This window comes from Pongo pygmaeus, chromosome X (assembly GCF_028885625.2).
Source record: "Pongo pygmaeus isolate AG05252 chromosome X, NHGRI_mPonPyg2-v2.0_pri, whole genome shotgun sequence".
Lineage (NCBI taxonomy): Eukaryota > Metazoa > Chordata > Mammalia > Primates > Hominidae > Pongo > Pongo pygmaeus.
This window is the reverse complement of record NC_072396.2, coordinates 48,411,980-48,431,012: the sequence shown is the minus strand read 5'-3', so window position 1 is coordinate 48,431,012 and position 19,033 is coordinate 48,411,980. Positions and strand designations below refer to the sequence as shown.

At 49.4% G+C, this 19,033-nt stretch overlaps 1 protein-coding gene across 3 annotated transcripts; it reads left to right on the top strand.

Annotated features, from left to right (window-relative positions):
• The first annotated feature begins 808 nt into the window (after nt 1-808).
• On the top strand, nt 809-15,936 carry ELK1 (ETS transcription factor ELK1). Of its 3 annotated transcripts, none has more exons than XM_054471626.2 (7): nt 809-1,020; nt 1,411-1,516; nt 9,960-10,203; nt 12,103-12,546; nt 13,266-13,697; nt 14,335-14,436; nt 14,522-15,936. In XM_054471626.2, the coding sequence occupies exons 3-7, from the start codon at nt 9,994-9,996 to the stop codon at nt 14,618-14,620; spliced, it is 1,287 nt and encodes a 428-aa protein (XP_054327601.1). In that variant the 5' UTR covers nt 809-1,020; nt 1,411-1,516; nt 9,960-9,993; the 3' UTR covers nt 14,621-15,936. The 3 variants fall into 3 exon arrangements, with proteins under 3 accessions (XP_054327601.1, XP_063516544.1, XP_054327602.1); XM_063660474.1 differs by having other exon boundaries at nt 9,932-10,203; XM_054471627.2 differs by lacking the exon at nt 1,411-1,516.
• The last annotated feature ends 3,097 nt before the right edge of the window (nt 15,937-19,033 follow it).

Genomic DNA, 19,033 nt, shown 5'->3' with positions numbered 1-19,033 from the left:
ACCCAAACTCTTAACTCAGCCCTAGCCCCTGCTTCTAAGTGGTTCCAGCTTCCAATGGGCACAGACCTGGATCCCGCTCTCCCTAGTCCGGCCCCTATTCTAGGTTGAGTCCAGCCTCCGCCAATCAACGCAGAGCCAGGTTCCTCCCCTTTTTAACTCTGGCCGCAGTTCAACCCTGCCCTCTGAAGGCATTTCGTTTCTGCCACTCAGTGCTCCTTCGTGTGCCTGACAGCCATCCTGCCCTCCTACCTCCGCTGTGTTCTAAATTCGTCTTCTACCTAGCTCTATGGTCTTCTCTAACCATAGAGTTGCCCTGCCCACCTACGCGGAGCCCAGCCTGACCCACTCCCGCCGGCTGCTACGCCCATTTCTATACAAGTCCTGCTTCCGCGGAGCAGCGTGGCGTGCGGCACCGCCCCCTTGGTGTTTTGGCAGAGGTCTAGAAGTCCCTCATCCGCCAATCAGAGAAAAACAGGGCCACCCACCCCCGTCCTTGGAGGCTGTCTTCCCTCAATCCCATGTAAGCCAATCAGTGTGAGGCGGACCCCCGCCCCCCACCCCCGACACAGGCCCCGAGCCTCGTTAGTTGCTCACAGTCCGTCAGTCCTTGAGCCAATCGGCGTGGAGCACCGGGAAGGCCGAACGCGCCTCCTCGGGACTCCAGTGGCCGTGAGCGTTCCATCATTTCCCCTTAGGCCAATCACGGCACAGCTCTGTGGGGAAGGGCCAGTCCCCCAACCCCTCAAGGCCTTGCGGCCGATTAATAGCGCTTTGGCCAATCAGCGAGCGGCGGGACATTGGGCTCCTCCTCCCCGGGCCCACGTGAGCTGTAGGGAAACGCAGGGGCGGCTTCTAGGTGCTGCCGCCGCCGCCGCCGCCGCCGCCGTCGCCACCACCACCACCACCACCACCTCCACCGCCGCCTCGGAACCCAGGCCTGGGGGGCGGTGGGGCCGCGTATGGAGCCCCCGCCCCCCGGAGCTGCCAACATTGCCAACGCCACCGCCACGCTACGCACAGGTGAGCTCTGGGCCTGGAGGGTGGAGGGCCCAGTCGGTGACCCCACGTATCCTTCCCGCCCCCGCGCAGAGGATGTGGCTTGGCCGGTGGCCTGCTGGTGTTCGACTCCCCGCCGCCACCACCACGGCTGGTGGACCTGCGTGTGGCATTCCTCAAGCCCTTCGTCCCTTGTAGTGGATCTGACCGTGGCCTAACCTCCCCCTCCCGTTGTATAATGGATCGGTCTGCGTGCTTATGTTTTTCCCCACGCCAACTTAGGGTGGACTCGTCCATAGGCTTTCCCCCTACCCCCACCCGCCCCCCACCCACCCCCACTTATAGGGAGCTAGCCTGTGACAGTGTTCAGCCCCCTTAATAGTAGGTGTATCTGAGTGTTTGGATTTCTCCTAGCCTCAACTTTCAGGAGACCCGTCCGTGGCCTTATTTATTCCACTCCTCCTGTACATCGTAGCGAATCAATCCGTGGCGCCGCACTCCTCCGCATCCCTCTTTAACAGTGAGTCTACCTGAGTTTGTATTCCTGCCTCCTCCAATCCCCCAATGCATCAGCCCATGGCTTTTTTCAGAACCACCCCCCCGCCACCACCGCCACCACCATTTTATAGTGGATCAGTGTTCATGTTTGGATTCACGTCCCTTTAGCTATCAGTCTATTGCCCTATCTGTCTTCTCTTTTTCGTAGACTGTCGCTCTAGCCCCTGGGGTTCTCTCTTCTTTTTAATAGTGGGTCAGTTTAGTGCTTTATATCTCCCTATTTTCAGTAGCTCAGTCCATAGCCTTTTCCCTCTCTGCTTTGAATCAGTCTGTGTGATGGCTTTTCTCTCCCCTCACTGTGGTGCAGGAGTCTGTAAGGTTTTCTGCTCCCCTTCCCCTCAGACGATGAGCCTCATCACCCCTCCCTTTGCAGTGGATCTGTTCATTGGCCTTCCTCCCCCACACGCCTGTATGCTTGCACCGTCCCCCGCATACCCTCCCGTGAGTCCAGTGCTTTGTAATTGGGGAAGGTCGGCCGTGTACTTTCAATTTCCTTCTTTTTTTTCCCCCTTCCCAGAAGAGAACGTGCTGATCCTCTTTTCCTTGTGGTGGAGCACTGTATGGCCTTCCCTGTCCTCCACCTCTTAATAGTGGGTCAGCCTGGTCACACTCGTAACCACAAAGACGTTCTGCCTCACTACAATAAGTGAATACATTAGCGCCAGTGATGATAGTAATGCCAATAGGAGCTAGCGTTTATTGAGCACCTGCCGTATATCAGGCAGAGTGTTTCATATGAATGAGTTCCCTTAATCCTCACCACAACCCCATGTGATAGGTAGTGAGGGAGATGGGCCTTAGGGAGGTTAAATTCCTTACTCAAAGGTGGCCCAGGAAGTACTCAGGACACAGGATAATTTTTGAGGCTCCCCTCTTAGATCCCATCCCACCCCACGTGAGGCCTCAGTCCTTAAAAACCAAATTAGTTCTCACCTCCAAGCTTTTGTTCTTGCTGTTCCCTCTGCCTGCAGAGCAGTCTTCATTCCTCACCTTCTCTCAGCACCCACCCACCCCCCAATCCCAGCAGCTGTGTGACCTTAGATGAGTGATTTAACCACTTCCTCTCTGTGCCTTTTTCTTCATTTGTGAAATGGGGGATCAGAACTAGAATCTCTTCCAGTGTAAATAAATATTACCTGTGAATTAATGGTAAAACAAGTAACCTTTCTAGCATTACCGCCTATACCTTCCCACCCCCTTACTGTGCTCCAGCCACACTGGTTCCACCACACAGCTCCTCAAACATAGCAGGCATGGGCCAGCCTCAGGGCCTTTGCATTGGCTGTTCTTTGTGCCTTGAACACCACCCCCAGATCTCTGCATGGTTCCTTTCAGCACTCTGTTCAAATACCAACCCCCAAAGGATGTTTACCACATTGTGGTGTGTGGAATGTAGTATAAAAAGATACATGTATGAAAGATGTTTCTAAGAATGCCAGTTTATATATGAGTAAGGGTTTTCCTCCTTTTAAATGGATGTGTTCACAAGACTGAGGTACGTAATATGCTCTGTAAAGGCACAGGTATAAAAGCTGTTTCTAAGAGTGCTAGTTGTATATGTGAATAAGGACTGTGTTGTTGCATTGAAAGAATGTGTTCACAAAACTGTGGTGTGTAGCTGGGCACAGGGGTGTGCACTTATAGTCCCAGCTACTCGGGAGGCTGAGGTGGGAGGATCGCTTCAGCCCAGGAGTTCCAGGCCAGCCTGGGCAATATAGTGAGATCCCTGTTGCTGAAAAAAAGCCCTAAAAACAACCACTGTGGTGTGTGTAATACACTCTCCTAAAGGCACAGGCGTAAAAGATGTTTCTAAGAGTGATTTGATTTTGTTGTACCTGGGTAGTGTTATTTCATTAAAGATTGATTGTCACACCATGGTGCTTGGAATATACTATATAAAGGCACATGTATAAAAAAGAAGTTCCTAACAGTGCTACTTGTAAAAACAAAAAAAAGTCAACCCCTCCCTGACCATCTGAAGCTGCACACCCAGCAGAGCTCAAGCCAGGTCCCTGCTTTGTCCCGTTGCCCTTTATCACTGTCTGACACACTGTGTGGGTTACTTGTTTGTTGTCTGTCTCTCCGCATTAGAATGTGAGTCCCATGAGGACTCAAGTTTTTGTCTGCTCATTCACTGCTATGTCTCCAGCAACTGAAAATGTACCAGGTAAACAGCAGATGCTCAATAAGAATTTATCCCATGAATAAATGGGAAAAAGATAATTTGAGACACCAGTGTAGGGGTCAGATGGGGAAGAAGAAGGGATATGAGAGGTAATTAGTTGGGACTGTTCCTGCAACCAACCTTTACTGAGCCCCTCATGAGTACCAGGCACTCTTCTAGGTGCTGGAATATGGCAAGGAATGAAACAGGCCGAAATATCTGTGCTTGTGGAGCAGACATTTATTAAAAGTTGGGGAGGCTGGGCGCAGTGCCTCACACCTGTAATCCTAGCACTTTGGGAGGCCGAGGTGGGTAGATTGCCTGAGCTCAGGAGTTCGAGACCAGCCTGGGCATCATGGTGAAACCCCGTCTCTACTAAAATACAAAAAAATTAGCTGGGTGTGGCGGCATGCACCTGTAATCCCAGTTACTTGGGAGGCTGAGGCAGGAGAATTGCTTGAACCCAGGAGGCGGAGGTTGTAGTGAGCCAAGATTGCACCACTGCACTCCAGCCTGGGTGACAGCAAGACTGTCTCAAAAAAAAAAAAAAAAAACAACAACAACAACAACAAAAACCAAGTTGGGGAGACAGACTATGTGAACAAAATAAATAAGTAAAATTAGCATAATAGACAAATGCTGATAAGAAATAATGAAATAGGGCAGGTAGGAATCGAGTATTGGGGTGGTTGAAATCTTAGGCATACGGAAGGTGACTCTTGAATTAGGGCCTCACAGTGGAGAGGGAGGGAGCCTTAATGTCTAGGGGAAGAGCATACCAGGCAGAAGGAAGTGCCAGTGCAGAGGCCCTGAGGTGGGATGGTGCCTGCCATGTTCAAGGAACATCAAGGCGGCCAGTGTGGCTGGAGCAGAGTGCGGGGAGGGGTAGAAGGTGAGGTCACATGGTGATGGGAGCCAGATAGTGCAGGTGATACATAGGATAGGATTGCAGGGGCAGGGGGAGAAGGATGACACGCTAGCTAATAGCTAATATCTGTGGAGTATCTGCCACACATCAGAGGCACTTTTCTGTTCAAATACCAACCCCCAAAGGATGTTTACCACACGGTGGTGCCTGGAATGCAGTACAAAAAGATACATGTATCAAAGATATTTCTAAGAATGCCAGTTTATATATGAATAAGGATTTTCCTCGTTTTCAAAAGAATGTGTTCACAAAACTGATGTATGTAATATGCTCTGTGAAGGCACAGGTATAAAAGCTGTTTCTAAGAGTGCTAGTTGTATATGTGAATAAGGACTGTGTTGTTGCATTGAAAGAATGTGTTCACAAAACTGTGGTGTGTAGCTGGGCGCAGAGGCTGAGGTGAGAGGATCACTTGAGCCCAGGAGTTCCAGGCCAGCCTGGGCAACATAGTAAGATCCCCGTCTCCGAAAAAAAACCCAAAAAATAACCACTGTGGTGTGCGTAATACACTCTCCTAAAGGCACAGGCGTAAAAGATGTTTCTAAGAGTGATTTGATTTTCTTGTACCTGGGTAGTGTTATTTCAGTAAATATTCATTGTTAAACACTATGGTGCTTGGAATATACTATACAAAGGCACATGTATAAAAAAGAAGTTCCTAACAATGCTACTTGTAAAAACAAACAAAAGAAAAAGTCAACCCCTCAAGTCTTTTACAGAAGTATTTTACAGAATTGACACAGTTAATCCTCACAGAAGCCTTGGAGGGTAGGTGTACTTTTGAGAATATTTGACTTTGAGAGTAAAATATCCCCATTTTACAGATGAGGAAACAAGCACAGAGAGGCTGAGTAACTTGCTCAGGGTAACCTTGAGCCAGAATAGCGAGAACAGGGGCAGAGGAACATAAGGCTGAAGACTCAGAAAGAAGAACAGATTTGCAAGGGCATGCAAGTTATTTGGCACCTTTGATCACACAGAGGAAGAATGAATTCTTCCTGGAATGCGATGATTGTGTAATTGAGTCCATGAAGTGAGGGAAGAGCTCTCCCTGCGGGGAGAGCAGCCCGTGCTTACCCTCAGAGGTTAGAACTGTCTCGGGAACGGTAGATAGTTCAGGGTGGCTGCCTCAGAGCCTTTGTACATGCCGTTCGCTCCGCCGGAAGGCCCTCCCCCACAGAGGGCAGCCTGGCTTGCTACCTCCCCTCCTTCAGGCCAGGTGTCACTTCCTTGGGGAAGAACTCCTTGTACACCCTGTGTAAAAACAGCATTCCTGTCACTCTCTAGGATCTTACCCTTCTCTGTTTCTCTTCATGGAGAACTGGTGGTGTAAGGCGATTGCTCACTAGAGCCAAACCACTTAGGTTTTGAATTCCGGCTCTGCCAACTTCCAGCTGTGTGACTTGGGGCAGGTTACTTCTCTGTACCTCCATTGCCTCATGTGGAAAATGGGGGAAATGATAATCCCCACCCTTTAATGGTGGTTTGAGGATTCAATGAGTTAAATGATTCAAAGAGTGTGCAGCCCACGGTAAGGATCGTATGCCTGGCTTGCATTTTTAAATTATTAAAATGTATTCATAGCATACCCGTAGATGTCTGACAGGCCTCTGAAACTGACCATCTCCAAAACTGGCCTGACCCCCCTCAAAACTTACTCTCCTGCAAGGCTCCCACCTCAGCTGACCATAATGCTGTCCTTGGGGGTGATTAGGCCACAAACCTAGACTCACCCTGGACCCTTCTCTCACCTCCCCCGGGCATGCTATCTGTCAGCAAGTCCTATTCTGTGTTCAGGCTTTCTCCAGACCCCAGCTACTTCTCTCCAGCCCCACTGCTACCATCATCTACCGCAGTGGCTTCTTCAGCCCCGACAGTCTGTTCTTCTCACAACCGCCAGGGGGATCCTGTTGAAATCTCAGTCACAGCCTGTCATCCGTCTGTTCACAACCCTCTTGTGGCTCCTGTCTCACTCAACATCCTGACAGCGCCCGAAAAAGCCTGGCTTAGTCTGGCCCCTGTCACTCTGTTCTCCTCTCCCGCTGCCTCCCTCCTCTCCCCCGAACCCATGCCGGCCTCCTCTCCCCATGTCACCTGCCAGGCACTCTCCATCCTTGGGCCCTTCACACCGGCTGCCGCTTCCACCTGGCTTGCTGCTCTCAGATACTCACGAGCTCAGTTCCTTTACCTCCTTTTGGTCTCTGCCCAGTTGTCCCCTCCTTGGTGACTACTCTCCCCTGACTCTCCATGTGAAAGTAACAGCTCTCCCCTGCTTGATTTTTTCCCCATAACCCTTACCACCATCCGACGCACTCTTGTACGTTTGCCTTGTTTCTCATCTGCCTTCCCTGCTAAGATGTGAGCTCCTCTGGAGCAGGGATTGTTGTCTGTTGCGTTCTCGACTGTATCCGCAGCACCTGGCCCACAGTAGGCACTCACCAAATGCTTGCTAAGTGAAGGAGATGGAAAGAAGTAAACATATCCAAGCAAGGCAGATTACTAGAACTCTTATGAGGGGTCAAGTGGGAGAAATAAAATACAAAGCCCTGTGTGCTATTGAAGCTGGAAGCCCACCATCACCTTTCACTTAGCTGATAAGTTCTGTTGCAGCCGAAAGAAGAACTGGTAAAATTGCCTGTCTTTGCCACCAGGAGTCACTCTGAACTCTTTGGACTTCTGAAATAAGCCTGCCTGCAAAACAAATTCAGTGAGGTCTCTGGTGACAGGACTCTCTAATCGGACACTTCATGGCTTTGTGACTTGTATAATTGAACAGGAAGCTCATGTTTATTTCCAGTTTGCTCTCAGGAAAGAAAGCAGTAATGGGGTGACAGGGAGGATCCTATTCTTTGAGGGACATGCTGAGAGGGAACAGTCGGTGTGAGGGGCCGTTTAGCCTAATGGTGAAACACTTAGTCAACTGGAACCTGACTGCCTGGCTCCAAATGCTGGCTCTGCCACATGTGGCCTGTGGAAGGTATGGAGACATTTGTGCCTCCGCTGCCTCATTTATAAGTTAATGACAGGAAGACTACCTACTTCTCAGAGGCATGATCAGGGATAAATAAGTCAATGTCCATTTAAAAAAAAACAGTACAGGTGTACATGCCCTTACCCAAAACCCCTGGGGCCAGATGTGTTTCAGAATTTCCATTTCTTCACATTTCAGAAAGGTAACATGATGCATATACGATGTTACATAACACCCCTTAGTAAGCTCTGTAATCGGCTGTGTTCATATTTCTGCAGCAAAATGTATGAACACTCGCACTAAGTGAGAATCAATAAAGACCAGAAAGGACCTTGTTTCATTTCAAATCAGGTTTTGCTGCCAAAAGAGTTATAAGAAGCTTTCTGCCTTTAGAGTATTTTGGATTTTGGAATGGCAGATAAGGGACTATGAACAAATCAGAAACTAATATTTAGAGCTTATCATGCACCTCAGGCATATAATATTTAATCTGTACAATATCTCTATGAACTAGGTATTGTTATCCCCATTTTACCAATGGGCATATCATTATCCCTGTTTTACACATGAGAAAATTGAGGTACAAAGAGGTTAAAGAATATCAGCCAAGCATGGTGCCTCATGCCTGTAATCCTAGCACTTTAGGAGGCCAGGGAGAGAGGATTGCTTGAGCCCGGGAGTTCAAGAACAGCCTGGGCAACATAGTGAGACCCCATTTCTTAAAAAAAGAAAAAGAATATGCCCAGGGTCACACAGCTAATAAGTGGCAGAACCAGGATTCAAACACTGGCAGTCTGGCCCTAGTGCCTGGGCAGTTGTCCAGCAGGCCATATTGCCTCCCTGCTTAGAACAGTGCCTGATGTGTATTAAGCTCTCAATAGATGTTAATTATTGCTGTCATCAAGAAAGAGAATATTCAGGGCCGAGCACAGTATCTCACACCTGTAATCCCAGCACTTTGGGAAGCCAAGGTGGGAGATGGGTGGATCACTTGAGGTCAGGAGTTCGAGACCAGCCTGGCCAACATGGTGAAACCATGTCTCTACTAAAAATACAAAAATTAGCCAGGCGTGGTGGTGGGTACCTGTAATCCCAGCTATGTGGGAGGCTGAGGCATGAGAATCGCTTGAACCTGGGAGGCAGAGGTTGCAGTGAGTCAAGATTGTGCCACTGTACTGCACTCCAGCCTGGGCAGCAGAGAGAGACTCCATCTCAAAAAAAAAGAACGAGAACATTCAGGGACAGTAACAGGACAGAGAGATCAGGCATCAGGCATTCATTCAGTTTTAGGACAACTTCATAAAGGAAAGGACCTTTGGGCTGGGACTTGAAAGATAAGAAAGACTGCTAGGCAGAAGAAGGAAGCCCCACGTGGAGTGAGCAGCCTTCGCAAGGGTCTGGCAAAAAAAAGAACCTCCTGAAAAACTTGACATTGATATGGTAGAAGATACAGATAATGTTCAAATGAGAAGGATGGAATAGTTTTCTATTCTTGCTGTAATAAATAATCACAAATTTAGCTGCTTAAAACAACACATTTGTTATCTTACAGTTCTGTAGGTCAGAAGTCCCACACTGGTCTCAGCTGAAATCAAGGTATTGGCAGGGTTGCGTTCCTTCTGGAGGCTTTAGGGGAAAATCCATTTCCTGCTCATTCAGGTTGTTGGCAGAATCCAATTCCTTGAGATTGTAGGACTGAAGTCCCTGTTTCCTTACTGTCTGTCAGCTGACAGCCATTCCCAGCTTTAACAGGCTGCCCACAGTCCTTGGCTCTGAGCCCCCTTCCTCCATCTTCAAAGCCAACAATGGCAGATTGAGTCCCTCTCACATTTTGAATCTCCCCTGCCTCTTCGGTCATTACATCTCTGAACTACCTTTCTTTCTCCATCATCTGCTTTTCATAGCTCATATGATTAGATTGAATTTAATCAAATAATCCAGAAATAATCTCCCTGTCTTAGGGTTTGTAACCTTAATTTCATCTGCAAAGTTCCTTTCTGCTATGTAGTGTAAATAACATACAGGTTCCAAGGATTAGGATGCGGAGCAGGGGTGGCATCATTTGGCCTACCACAGTCTGCCCTCTGACCCCCACAGATTCACATTTGTTTCACAGCAAAATACATTCACACCATCCTAAGATACCCATGAGTTGTATCCCATCCCAGGGAGCATCCCAAGCAAGACTGGGGAGCTAGAAGTTAGTCTGGGAATGTTTAGGGAATGATGGTAGGGCTTGAGGACAGAGATGGAGAAAAGATGACAAAAAAAGGAATCGTCCTTCCACTGACCTCTGCCCCTCCTATGTCCACAGCCCCTCAACTCAGCTGTTTGCTCTCCAGGTACCCCTGGGATGGCGTGAGCACTCCCCCAGCGATGGACCCATCTGTGACGCTGTGGCAGTTTCTGCTGCAGCTGCTGAGAGAGCAAGGCAATGGCCACATCATCTCCTGGACTTCACGGGATGGTGGTGAATTCAAGCTGGTGGATGCAGAGGAGGTGGCCCGGCTGTGGGGGCTACGCAAGAACAAGACCAACATGAATTACGACAAGCTCAGCCGGGCCTTGCGGTACTACTATGACAAGGTACAGTCTCTCAGACCAGGGCTGGGACCCCCCCTGACATTTATATCAGAGATTTTATTTTGTTTTAATTGCCATAGCTATGACTTTGAAAGCAATGTTAAAATTTATCAGTTTTTAACCCATCCATTGGTACCCTCAGACCAGTATTGGGCCCCTAAACAGTATCTCACCTACTTTCTTGTCTTACTGCTTTGGCGAAAACCATCACTGCATTATTAATATTGACTCTTTCTACTCCCACTCCGAGATCCCCAAAGTGATGCTGCCCTGCCATGCACAACATTTCATTTTCCTGCCATATTCCTATAGCCAACATTTTGAAAACACGGTTAATAATGGCTGGTCCTCATTCTGTCCTCTGGAACCCCTGGACCAGTGCTGGGCTTCCCTAGTTATTTCATAGTCTTCTCTTGTTCCAGAATATTTCATATTCCTAGAATCAAAACCTCCCTGACAGTATTATACCAACTTTTGCTTACTTCATCCTCTGGGACCCCCAACATTTTTAACTAATTATTTTCTTCTCTTATTCCTTAAGCTAAAACCTCTGAAACAACATGTTTAATGCCAACTTCCACACCCTATCTTCTTAAATTCCCAGAGCAGCACTGGTCTACCCCAATATTTATATCAATTGTTTTCATTATCTTATTCCTACAGCTAAAATTTAAAATTTCCCCCATCCTGCCCTCTCAGATCCCCAGGCCACTGCTAGGTTTCTCTTCCCCCCAATATTTATACCAGTTATTTCATTTTCTTAATCCTTCTACTGAAATTTCCCAAACAATATTCATGAATATCCCTTTTTATTCCTCTTCCAAGAAACACAGGCCCACCCTGTGACATATCTGACCAGCACTAAGACTTCCACAGAATGCCCTAATGCCTCTACACTCCTCTTGCCTGCCCCCCAAGAACAGCCCTGGTCATATGCTGCACACTCTTCATAGTTTATGGCATTTATTCCATTTTCATATTTTATTCCTTGAGCTCAACCCTCCAGAACAATATTAGTAATGAGGCTACCTCACTCTGCCCTCTGGGAACACTAGGTCATCTCTGAGACCCACCAGACATGAAAAACCCCAAACATGCTCTGTGACCCACCAAAGCCAGCTTTGATATAGGCCCCCTCCCAATATTTATACCAGTATTTTTAATATTCTTGTCTAATTGCTGTTAGTTACTTCATTTTCTTACCGCTTTAGCTTCAACCTCCACAGTGGTATTAATAATGAGGCCTCCTCACCCTCTCCTCTGCAGTGACCTTGCCCTGTTCACTTCTGTGTCATTAGCTTCAAATAATCCTCTGTATTAATAATTCATCACCCCATCCATCTACATTAATTTACTTTCTTCCAACATTTATATCAGTTACTTCATTTTCTTGTCCTATTGCATTTGCTAGTCTCCAAAACTGTGTCCTGACAGTCACCCACAAGGCCTGGCCCTGGGAACCTCTGGTTCTTGGAGCCAGGAAGCTCCCACACCTACTGCCCTTCGTGGGCCCCATTGTGAAGAGGAGCTACAGTGTGGAGGGAGTGGGAAAATCACATAGACGGACCTGGAGAGTGACAGAGGGAGGCTTGGAAAGGGGTGGATGGGAAGGGGCTTAAAGAGAGAATTATTGTGGAGAGAAGAGAGAAAGGGGAGGAACTGGGGAAGGATATAGATAAGGGGAATCTGGGGGGAGAGGAAAGAGGTAGAAACCAATGGGAGAGGAAATGGGCTGAGAGGGAAACTTACAGAGGAGGGACGGGAAAGCCGGAGAGGGGCAAGTGGGAAAAAAGCCACTAGGAGAAGAGAAACACCACTCCACCCCTCTCCTCCTCCCCTGACACCCTGCCTCCAGCCTGCCCCTTTCCTCTAAGGCCCTCTGTTCCTCTCCTCCCTTCCTAGAACATCATCCGCAAGGTGAGCGGCCAGAAGTTCGTCTACAAGTTTGTGTCCTACCCTGAGGTCGCAGGGTGCTCCACTGAGGACTGCCCGCCCCAGCCAGAGGTGTCTGTTACCTCCACCATGCCAAATGCGGCCCCTGCTGCTGTACATGCCGCCCCAGGAGACACTGCCTCTGGAAAGCCAGGCACACCCAAGGGTGCAGGAATGGCAGGCCCAGGCGGTTTGGCGCGCAGCAGCCGGAACGAGTACATGCGCTCGGGCCTCTATTCCACCTTCACCATCCAGTCTCTGCAGCCGCAGCCACCCCCTCATCCTCGGCCTGCTGTGGTGCTCCCCAATGCAGCTCCTGCAGGGGCAGCAGCGCCCCCCTCGGGGAGCAGGAGCACCAGTCCAAGCCCCTTGGAGGCCTGTCTGGAGGCTGAAGAGGCCGGCTTGCCTCTGCAGGTAAGGACTGGAATATAGAAATTCAGTAAGAGGAGGAGGTAAAGAGGAGGGATGTGTAATCCCCGGATGATGAGGGAGGCTGGTAGAAGAGACATAGCGGTCCTGTTAAAGGAGATAATGGTGGAAGGAAGAACACAGACATCCTCTTAGAAGGAGGGGTGGGGCAGAGAGCTACACAAATCCTGAGACAGAAAGGGGAGAATACTGTGCTACAGTTAGTAGCTGCCGAACATGTAGGTGCCTGGACTATGTTTAATGCACTGGTTCTCACACTCTAGTGCTCATCAGAATCACCTGTAGGGCTTGTTAAACCACAGATTGCCAGGCACACCCCCAGAGTTTCTGAATATGTGGGGCTGGGGAGGGGCCCAATAATTTGTATTTTTAATTTGTTACCAAATGAGGCAGATATTGCTGGTCCAGAGGAAGGTAAATTTTTGAGAACCACTGTTTTAATGAATGAGGATGGTATGCCTCAGATTCCTACCCACTTCAGGTTGTCTCACCCCAAGTCCCCTGTCCCATAGGAGGACCTGCCCCAGAGGAAGCCCTGCTTTCTTGACGAAGTCCTATGTCCTGTTGGAGGACTTGCTCTGATGTGCAGTCATGCCCGAAGTACCAAGTGCCACCTTCCCGGGGAAATCACTGGGTGGCCCACAGGAGAATCCTGTGGCCCCAACAATCCTTACACACCCTCTTTGTGCCTGCTCCTCTCCCAGGTCATCCTGACCCCGCCTGAGGCCCCAAACCTGAAATCGGAAGAGCTGAATGTGGAGCCGGGTTTGGGCCGAGCTTTGCCCCCAGAAGTGAAAGTAGAAGGGCCCAAGGAAGAGTTGGAAGTTGCTGGGGAGAGAGGGTTTGTGCCAGATACCACCAAGGCCGAGCCAGAAGTCCCTCCACAGGAGGGCGTGCCAGCCCGGCTGCCCGCGGTTGTTATGGACACCGCAGGGCAGGCGGGCGGCCACGCGGCTTCCAGCCCTGAGATCTCCCAGCCGCAGAAGGGCCGGAAGCCCCGGGACCTAGAGCTTCCACTCAGCCCGAGCCTGCTAGGTGGGCCGGGACCCGAACGGACCCCAGGATCGGGAAGTGGCTCCGGCCTCCAGGCTCCGGGGCCGGCGCTGACCCCGTCCTTGCTTCCTACGCATACATTGGTGAGTGCCTGCGGAGGGGTGGGGTGTGTGGGCGCCAGCACCAATGGGATTGGCATGTGGCAGGTGAGTGACAGGAATCAGAGGAGGGCGAGTGTGGTTGTCCCTGAAGAGGGTGGAGCCTTCGAGTGTGATTGACTGGGCTGACGCTGGGCTGGAGGGATGGGGTTTGATTAGTGAAGAGCAGGGCTGGAGACTTTTGTGGGTGGGACCGAGGGTCTTTCTGTGGGACTGTTTCTGGGTTGAGGTGTGGCTTAAGGAACCTGAGCAGGGCTTTTTGGTCTGGGATGTGCATATGGGGTTTCATGGGTGGGACGTGAGTTGGAAGTTGACCCTGAGCTGTTGGGATGGTGACTTGAGAGGTTAGAGAGCAGCATTTGGATAGGGTCTTGCGGGTGGTCTTTACCAATGAGGTCTCAGCAACTGAGGGTGGGCTCTCAGGAGTGGGGAGTGGGGGGTGTCTGCAGAGTTTGAGACATCATAGGCATGGCCTCCATGGTTACCATCTAGGTGTGTGCACTTTGGGGAGTGACCTTGGGAGTGTGAGTGGGAAATCTGTGGTGGGGCCGGTACCAAGTCCCTTCCAGCGTCCCACATCTACTCTCTACTCACTTGAGCTCCGACCACCCTCTCCCCACAGACCCCGGTGCTGCTGACACCCAGCTCGCTGCCTCCCAGCATTCACTTCTGGAGCACCCTGAGTCCCATTGCGCCCCGTAGCCCGGCCAAGCTCTCCTTCCAGGTAGGATCCTCTTTCCCCGTTTTGGACAGGGTGAGAGACCCAAGAATGGCCCCCATCTGTGACCTCTCCCTCTTTTTGCCCCCAGTTTCCATCCAGTGGCAGCGCCCAGGTGCACATCCCTTCCATCAGCGTGGATGGCCTCTCGACCCCCGTGGTGCTCTCCCCAGGGCCCCAGAAGCCATGACTACCACCACCACCACCACCACCACCACCACCCCTTCTGGGGTCACTCCATCCATGCTCTCTCCAGCCAGCCATCTCAAGGAGAAACATAGTTCAACTGAAAGACTCATGCTCTGATTGTGGTGGGATGGGGATCCTTGGGAAGAATTACTCCCAAGAGTAACTCTCATTATCTCCTCCACAGAAAACACAGCTTCCACAACTTGTCTGTTTTCTGTCAGTCCCCCAGTGGCCGCCCTTACACGTCTCCTACTTGAATGGTAGGGGCGGTTTATTTATTTATTTTTTGAAGGCCACTGGGAGGAGCCTGACCTAACCTTTTAGGGTGGTTAGGACATCTCCCCCACCTCCCCACTTTTTTCCCCAAGACAAGACAATCGGGGTCTGGCTTGAGAACGACCTTCTTTCTTTATTTCTCAGCCTGCCCTTGGGGAGATGAGGGAGCCCTGTCTGCATTTTCGGATGTGAGTAGAAGAGTTAGTTTGTTTTGTTTTATTATTCCTGGCCATACTCAGGGGTCCAGGAAGAATTTGTACCATTTAATGGGTTGGGAGTCTTGGCCAAGGAAGAATCACACCCTTGGAATAGAAATTTCCACCTCCCCAACCTTTCTCTCAGACAGCTTATCCTTTTCAACCAACTTTTTGGCCAGGGAGGAATGTCCCTTTTCTTCTTCTTCCCCCTGAGAAGCCATTCCTTTGTCTGCCAACCTCCCTGGGGTCCTGCCTGTTTCCTCCCAATGGAGGGTTTTTTTGGGGGGTGGTCCCCGTCTGGGGGGCCCCTCCAGCCAGTACTCCAGGTCTCCCTGTCTCTCCCCCGCTGCCATTTTGATAGTATAATCTATTTTTAAATGGGGCTTTTCAATAGGGGAGAGGGAGTCATCTCTTCCTATATTTGGTGGGGTGGGTGGGAAGGAAGGGATTTAGGGGGGAATCTTCCTGCCGCCTCCCCCCCCCAAGTGTTTATTTTTGATACCAAACGTGTATTTTCAGTTCCCTCCCTCCCAGCCCCCCAATTTCCTGCGGGCGGGTACAAAGGACCCTTTCAATGTCCCTGGAGTTGGGAGGGAGGAATGGGGGACATAAAGCCTGTCCTGTCTCTATTCTAGGCAAGAGAGAGTGGGTTCAAAAGAATCCTGGGCTCACCTGTTAGCGCTGGCCCAGCCCAGGCCTTGGGACCTGGGGGTTGGTGATTTGGGGGACGGTGCTACACTCGTCTCCACTGTTTGTTTTACTTCCCCAAAATGGACCTTTTTTTTTTCTAAAGAGTCCCAGAGAATGGGGAATTGTTCCTGTAAATATATATTTTTCAAAGTGATGCTGGAGGCTGCTGGCACTTTTTCTCTGATGTTGTCGGGACTAGCTGAGCATGACATGCCTGACTGTGTGTGGAGGGTGTGAGGCAGAGGTTGATCGTGAGAGAAACGGTGTGATGGCATGTGTGAGAAACAGTAGTAGGGACTGCATATTGGTAACCATGTGTGTGTCAGAGACGTGGAAAGCTGTGATTGTGTGTGAGAGTGTGCAGAAGTTGTGACCACAGACTTTTGATGGTGTGTCTATGTGGGAAATTGTGGCTGTGTTTCAGAAAATAACTGAGCCTGGATGAGTAGTCAAGGTACTGTACAAGAACCTGTGATGGTATGCACAAAATAATGTCTACGAGAAGCGAATGGGGACTGCAGCCCTGTCACTGTTTGATGGCGAGCAAGACAGACTGGGTGACCAAAACCACATGTGAGAGACTACATGGGCATGAAACTACAGTAGAGGTTGTCAGGGTTTGTGGCAAAGATTGTGTAGGTGACAAACCTCACTGTAGGCGACTCAACGTTTGAGAAATAGATGATGTGCAAAACTGTTTACTAGAGGCTGTAGTGTCAGCTAACACCGTAAGACTGTATGGGTGTGAACTTGATTGTACGGGAGAGAATGGCTGGGAGACCAAACCAGTGACCGAGACCAAAGATACAAGAAGGTGCAATTGTGTGTACAAAAGCAGGCGTGAGAGACTGTAGCAAAGACTGAGAAAACGAATGGCTATGACTGGGAGAGTGTGACAGACTGTGTGTGTGTGTGTGTGTGTGTACACCTGAAACTAGTTGCAAATCGATTTGCCATTACTACCACAGTCTATCCCACAGGTTCAAGAACTGTGAGAAAGTGGGAGAGAAAATGACGGTGAGCCGGACGGAGCCACTGACATGGTGTGAGAGACCACGTCACTGGGCGTGCAAGGGAGAGGGACAAGGAACTGTTTATGAGAGACTTGGCAGTAGCAGTAACTGGAAGTCAGCAACTGTGGGAGAGGAACTTGACAACTGAGTGATGTCAGAGCACCAGGGGGGGTCTGTGAAACAGTTCATAAGAAACCATAAATCAGGGGCCATACAAAAGAGCTGAGCAAATGAGACATGCCGAGTGACCACGTGATGGTGTGTGAGAAACTTGTAAAGCTGTGCACGTGTGTCCGTGATGAGCTGACCATATGAAGAAAATGACGGTGTGCACGACTGAGACAGGGCATGGGTGACTGTGGGTGACTTATCAAGGGCCTAGTGGTGATTGTGAAATACTGACCGAGTATATCAGAAGCTGACTGAGGGACAGTGATGACTGAGACAGTGGCTGAGAAACTGATTGTGTGCCCATGGGTAAAACCCTTTGCAAGAGACTTTATGAAAGGCTGTAAATCAAGGACTGAGGGTACTGGAAGCTGATTGAGAAGAAACGTGAGACTAGGTGATGACAGTGTCTGAGATACTGTGTGATTGTGTATGCATGTGAATGTCTTTGTGGGAGAGGCTGTAATCACGGATCGTGGGTGTGTGAAAAAGTGGCTTGAGTGAGAAAGGGGTAGGAGAGGTGATTTTTGTGCATGTGTGGGAAACTTCATGAGAGACTAGTTAGTGGTGACTATAAATCAGTGACTATTTGCATATGTGAGAAAGTAACAGGCCAAATGAGTGGCTAAACGTTTCATGAGATTGTGTGACTGCACGTGTATGTAAGGAACTGACTGGTGAGAGAAAATATTGGCAATATTGACTGAATGAGACAGGCTGTTAAACATGATTGTGTGTGAAACTGTTAGTAGGAGACTGTAGTAAGGCTGGAATCCATGACACAGAAAATGACTATGAGCGACAGAATGTCTGAGAGGCTGTGTGATTAAGAGAATATAGTAGAGGATGTAAATCCGGGCTGGGTGCGGTGGCTCATACTTGTAATCCCAGCACTTTGGGAGGCCAAGGTGGGAGGATCACTTGAGGCCAGGAGCTTGAGACCAGCCTGGGCCACATGGTGAGACCCCGTCGCTACTAAAAATTTTAAAAATTAGCATAACGTAGTGTTGTGCACCTGTAATCCCAGCTACATGGGAGGCTGACGTGGGAGGACTACTTGAGGCCAGGAGTTTGAGTTTGAGACCAACCTGGGCAACATAGAAGGACCCTGCCGCTACCAAAACAAAAAACAAAAATTACCCAGGTATAGTGGTGCATGCCTGTAGTCCCAGCTACTGAGGACACTGAGGTGGGAGGATCGCTTGAGCCCAGGAGTTTGAGTTTGAGACCAGCCTGGGCAATGTGGCAAAACCCTGTCTCTCCAAATAATTTTAAAAATTAGCCAGGTGTGGCGTGTGCCTGTAGTCCCAGTTACTCGGAGGCTGAGGTGGGAGGGTGGTTTGAACCCAGGAGGTTGAGGCTGTAGTCTGCGATCATGCCACTGCACTCCGGCCTGGGTAACAGAACTAGACCCTGTCTCAAAAAGAAAAAAAGAAAAGAAAAACAGAACTGTGTAGATAGGTTTTAAAAAAAAAAAAAAAAAGAGAAAATAACAGACCAAATTAGACTGTATGAGAGGTCTAATGCCCTGCAGACCCTCGAATGTTCCAGGCTCTGGAGAAAAACCCTCTTCTGTTTTTCCTGTTCCTCCACAGGCCCTTCTTGCTCAGTCCCCTGGGCCGGCTTCTCCTACTTCTCTAAAACTTGAAATGCTGGGGTTCCCCAGGGCAAAGCCCTGGGATTCCCTTCTCTCTTCTCACGCATCCTCTCTAGGTCATCTTATCCAGGTCTTCGCACTTGAAATACTACTTATCCTCCATGGGATGCCCACATTTTTACCTCCAACTCAGACTGTCCTTCTGGCATTTTATCAGAATCTCTAAAGTTTTGTTTATTTCATTGATTGATTCATTTAGCAGATGTTTATTGAGCATCCACTGTTTCCTGGTGCCTATCTAATGCCCTGCAGACCCAGCAGTTAACAAGCCAGACAAAAATCCCTGCCCTTGTGGAACTGATATTTAGGGAGTGAGAATAACAAGAAGCAGGCAAATACATAGTAACAGGTATGGATGTAATAATTAAATAAGACAAGACTCTCACTCTTTGTTTAAGGAATCTGCAGTCATT

Coding starts and splice junctions, on each gene's coding strand:
- ELK1 (XM_054471627.2), top strand. CDS start 9,994: ATGGACCCATCTGTGACGCTGTGGCAGTTTCTGCTGCAGCTGCTGAGA. Junction 12,547..13,265: donor AGGCCGGCTTGCCTCTGCAG/GTAAGGACTGGA, acceptor CTCCTCTCCCAG/GTCATCCTGACCCCGCCTGA. Junction 13,698..14,334: donor TGCTTCCTACGCATACATTG/GTGAGTGCCTGC, acceptor CTCTCCCCACAG/ACCCCGGTGCTGCTGACACC.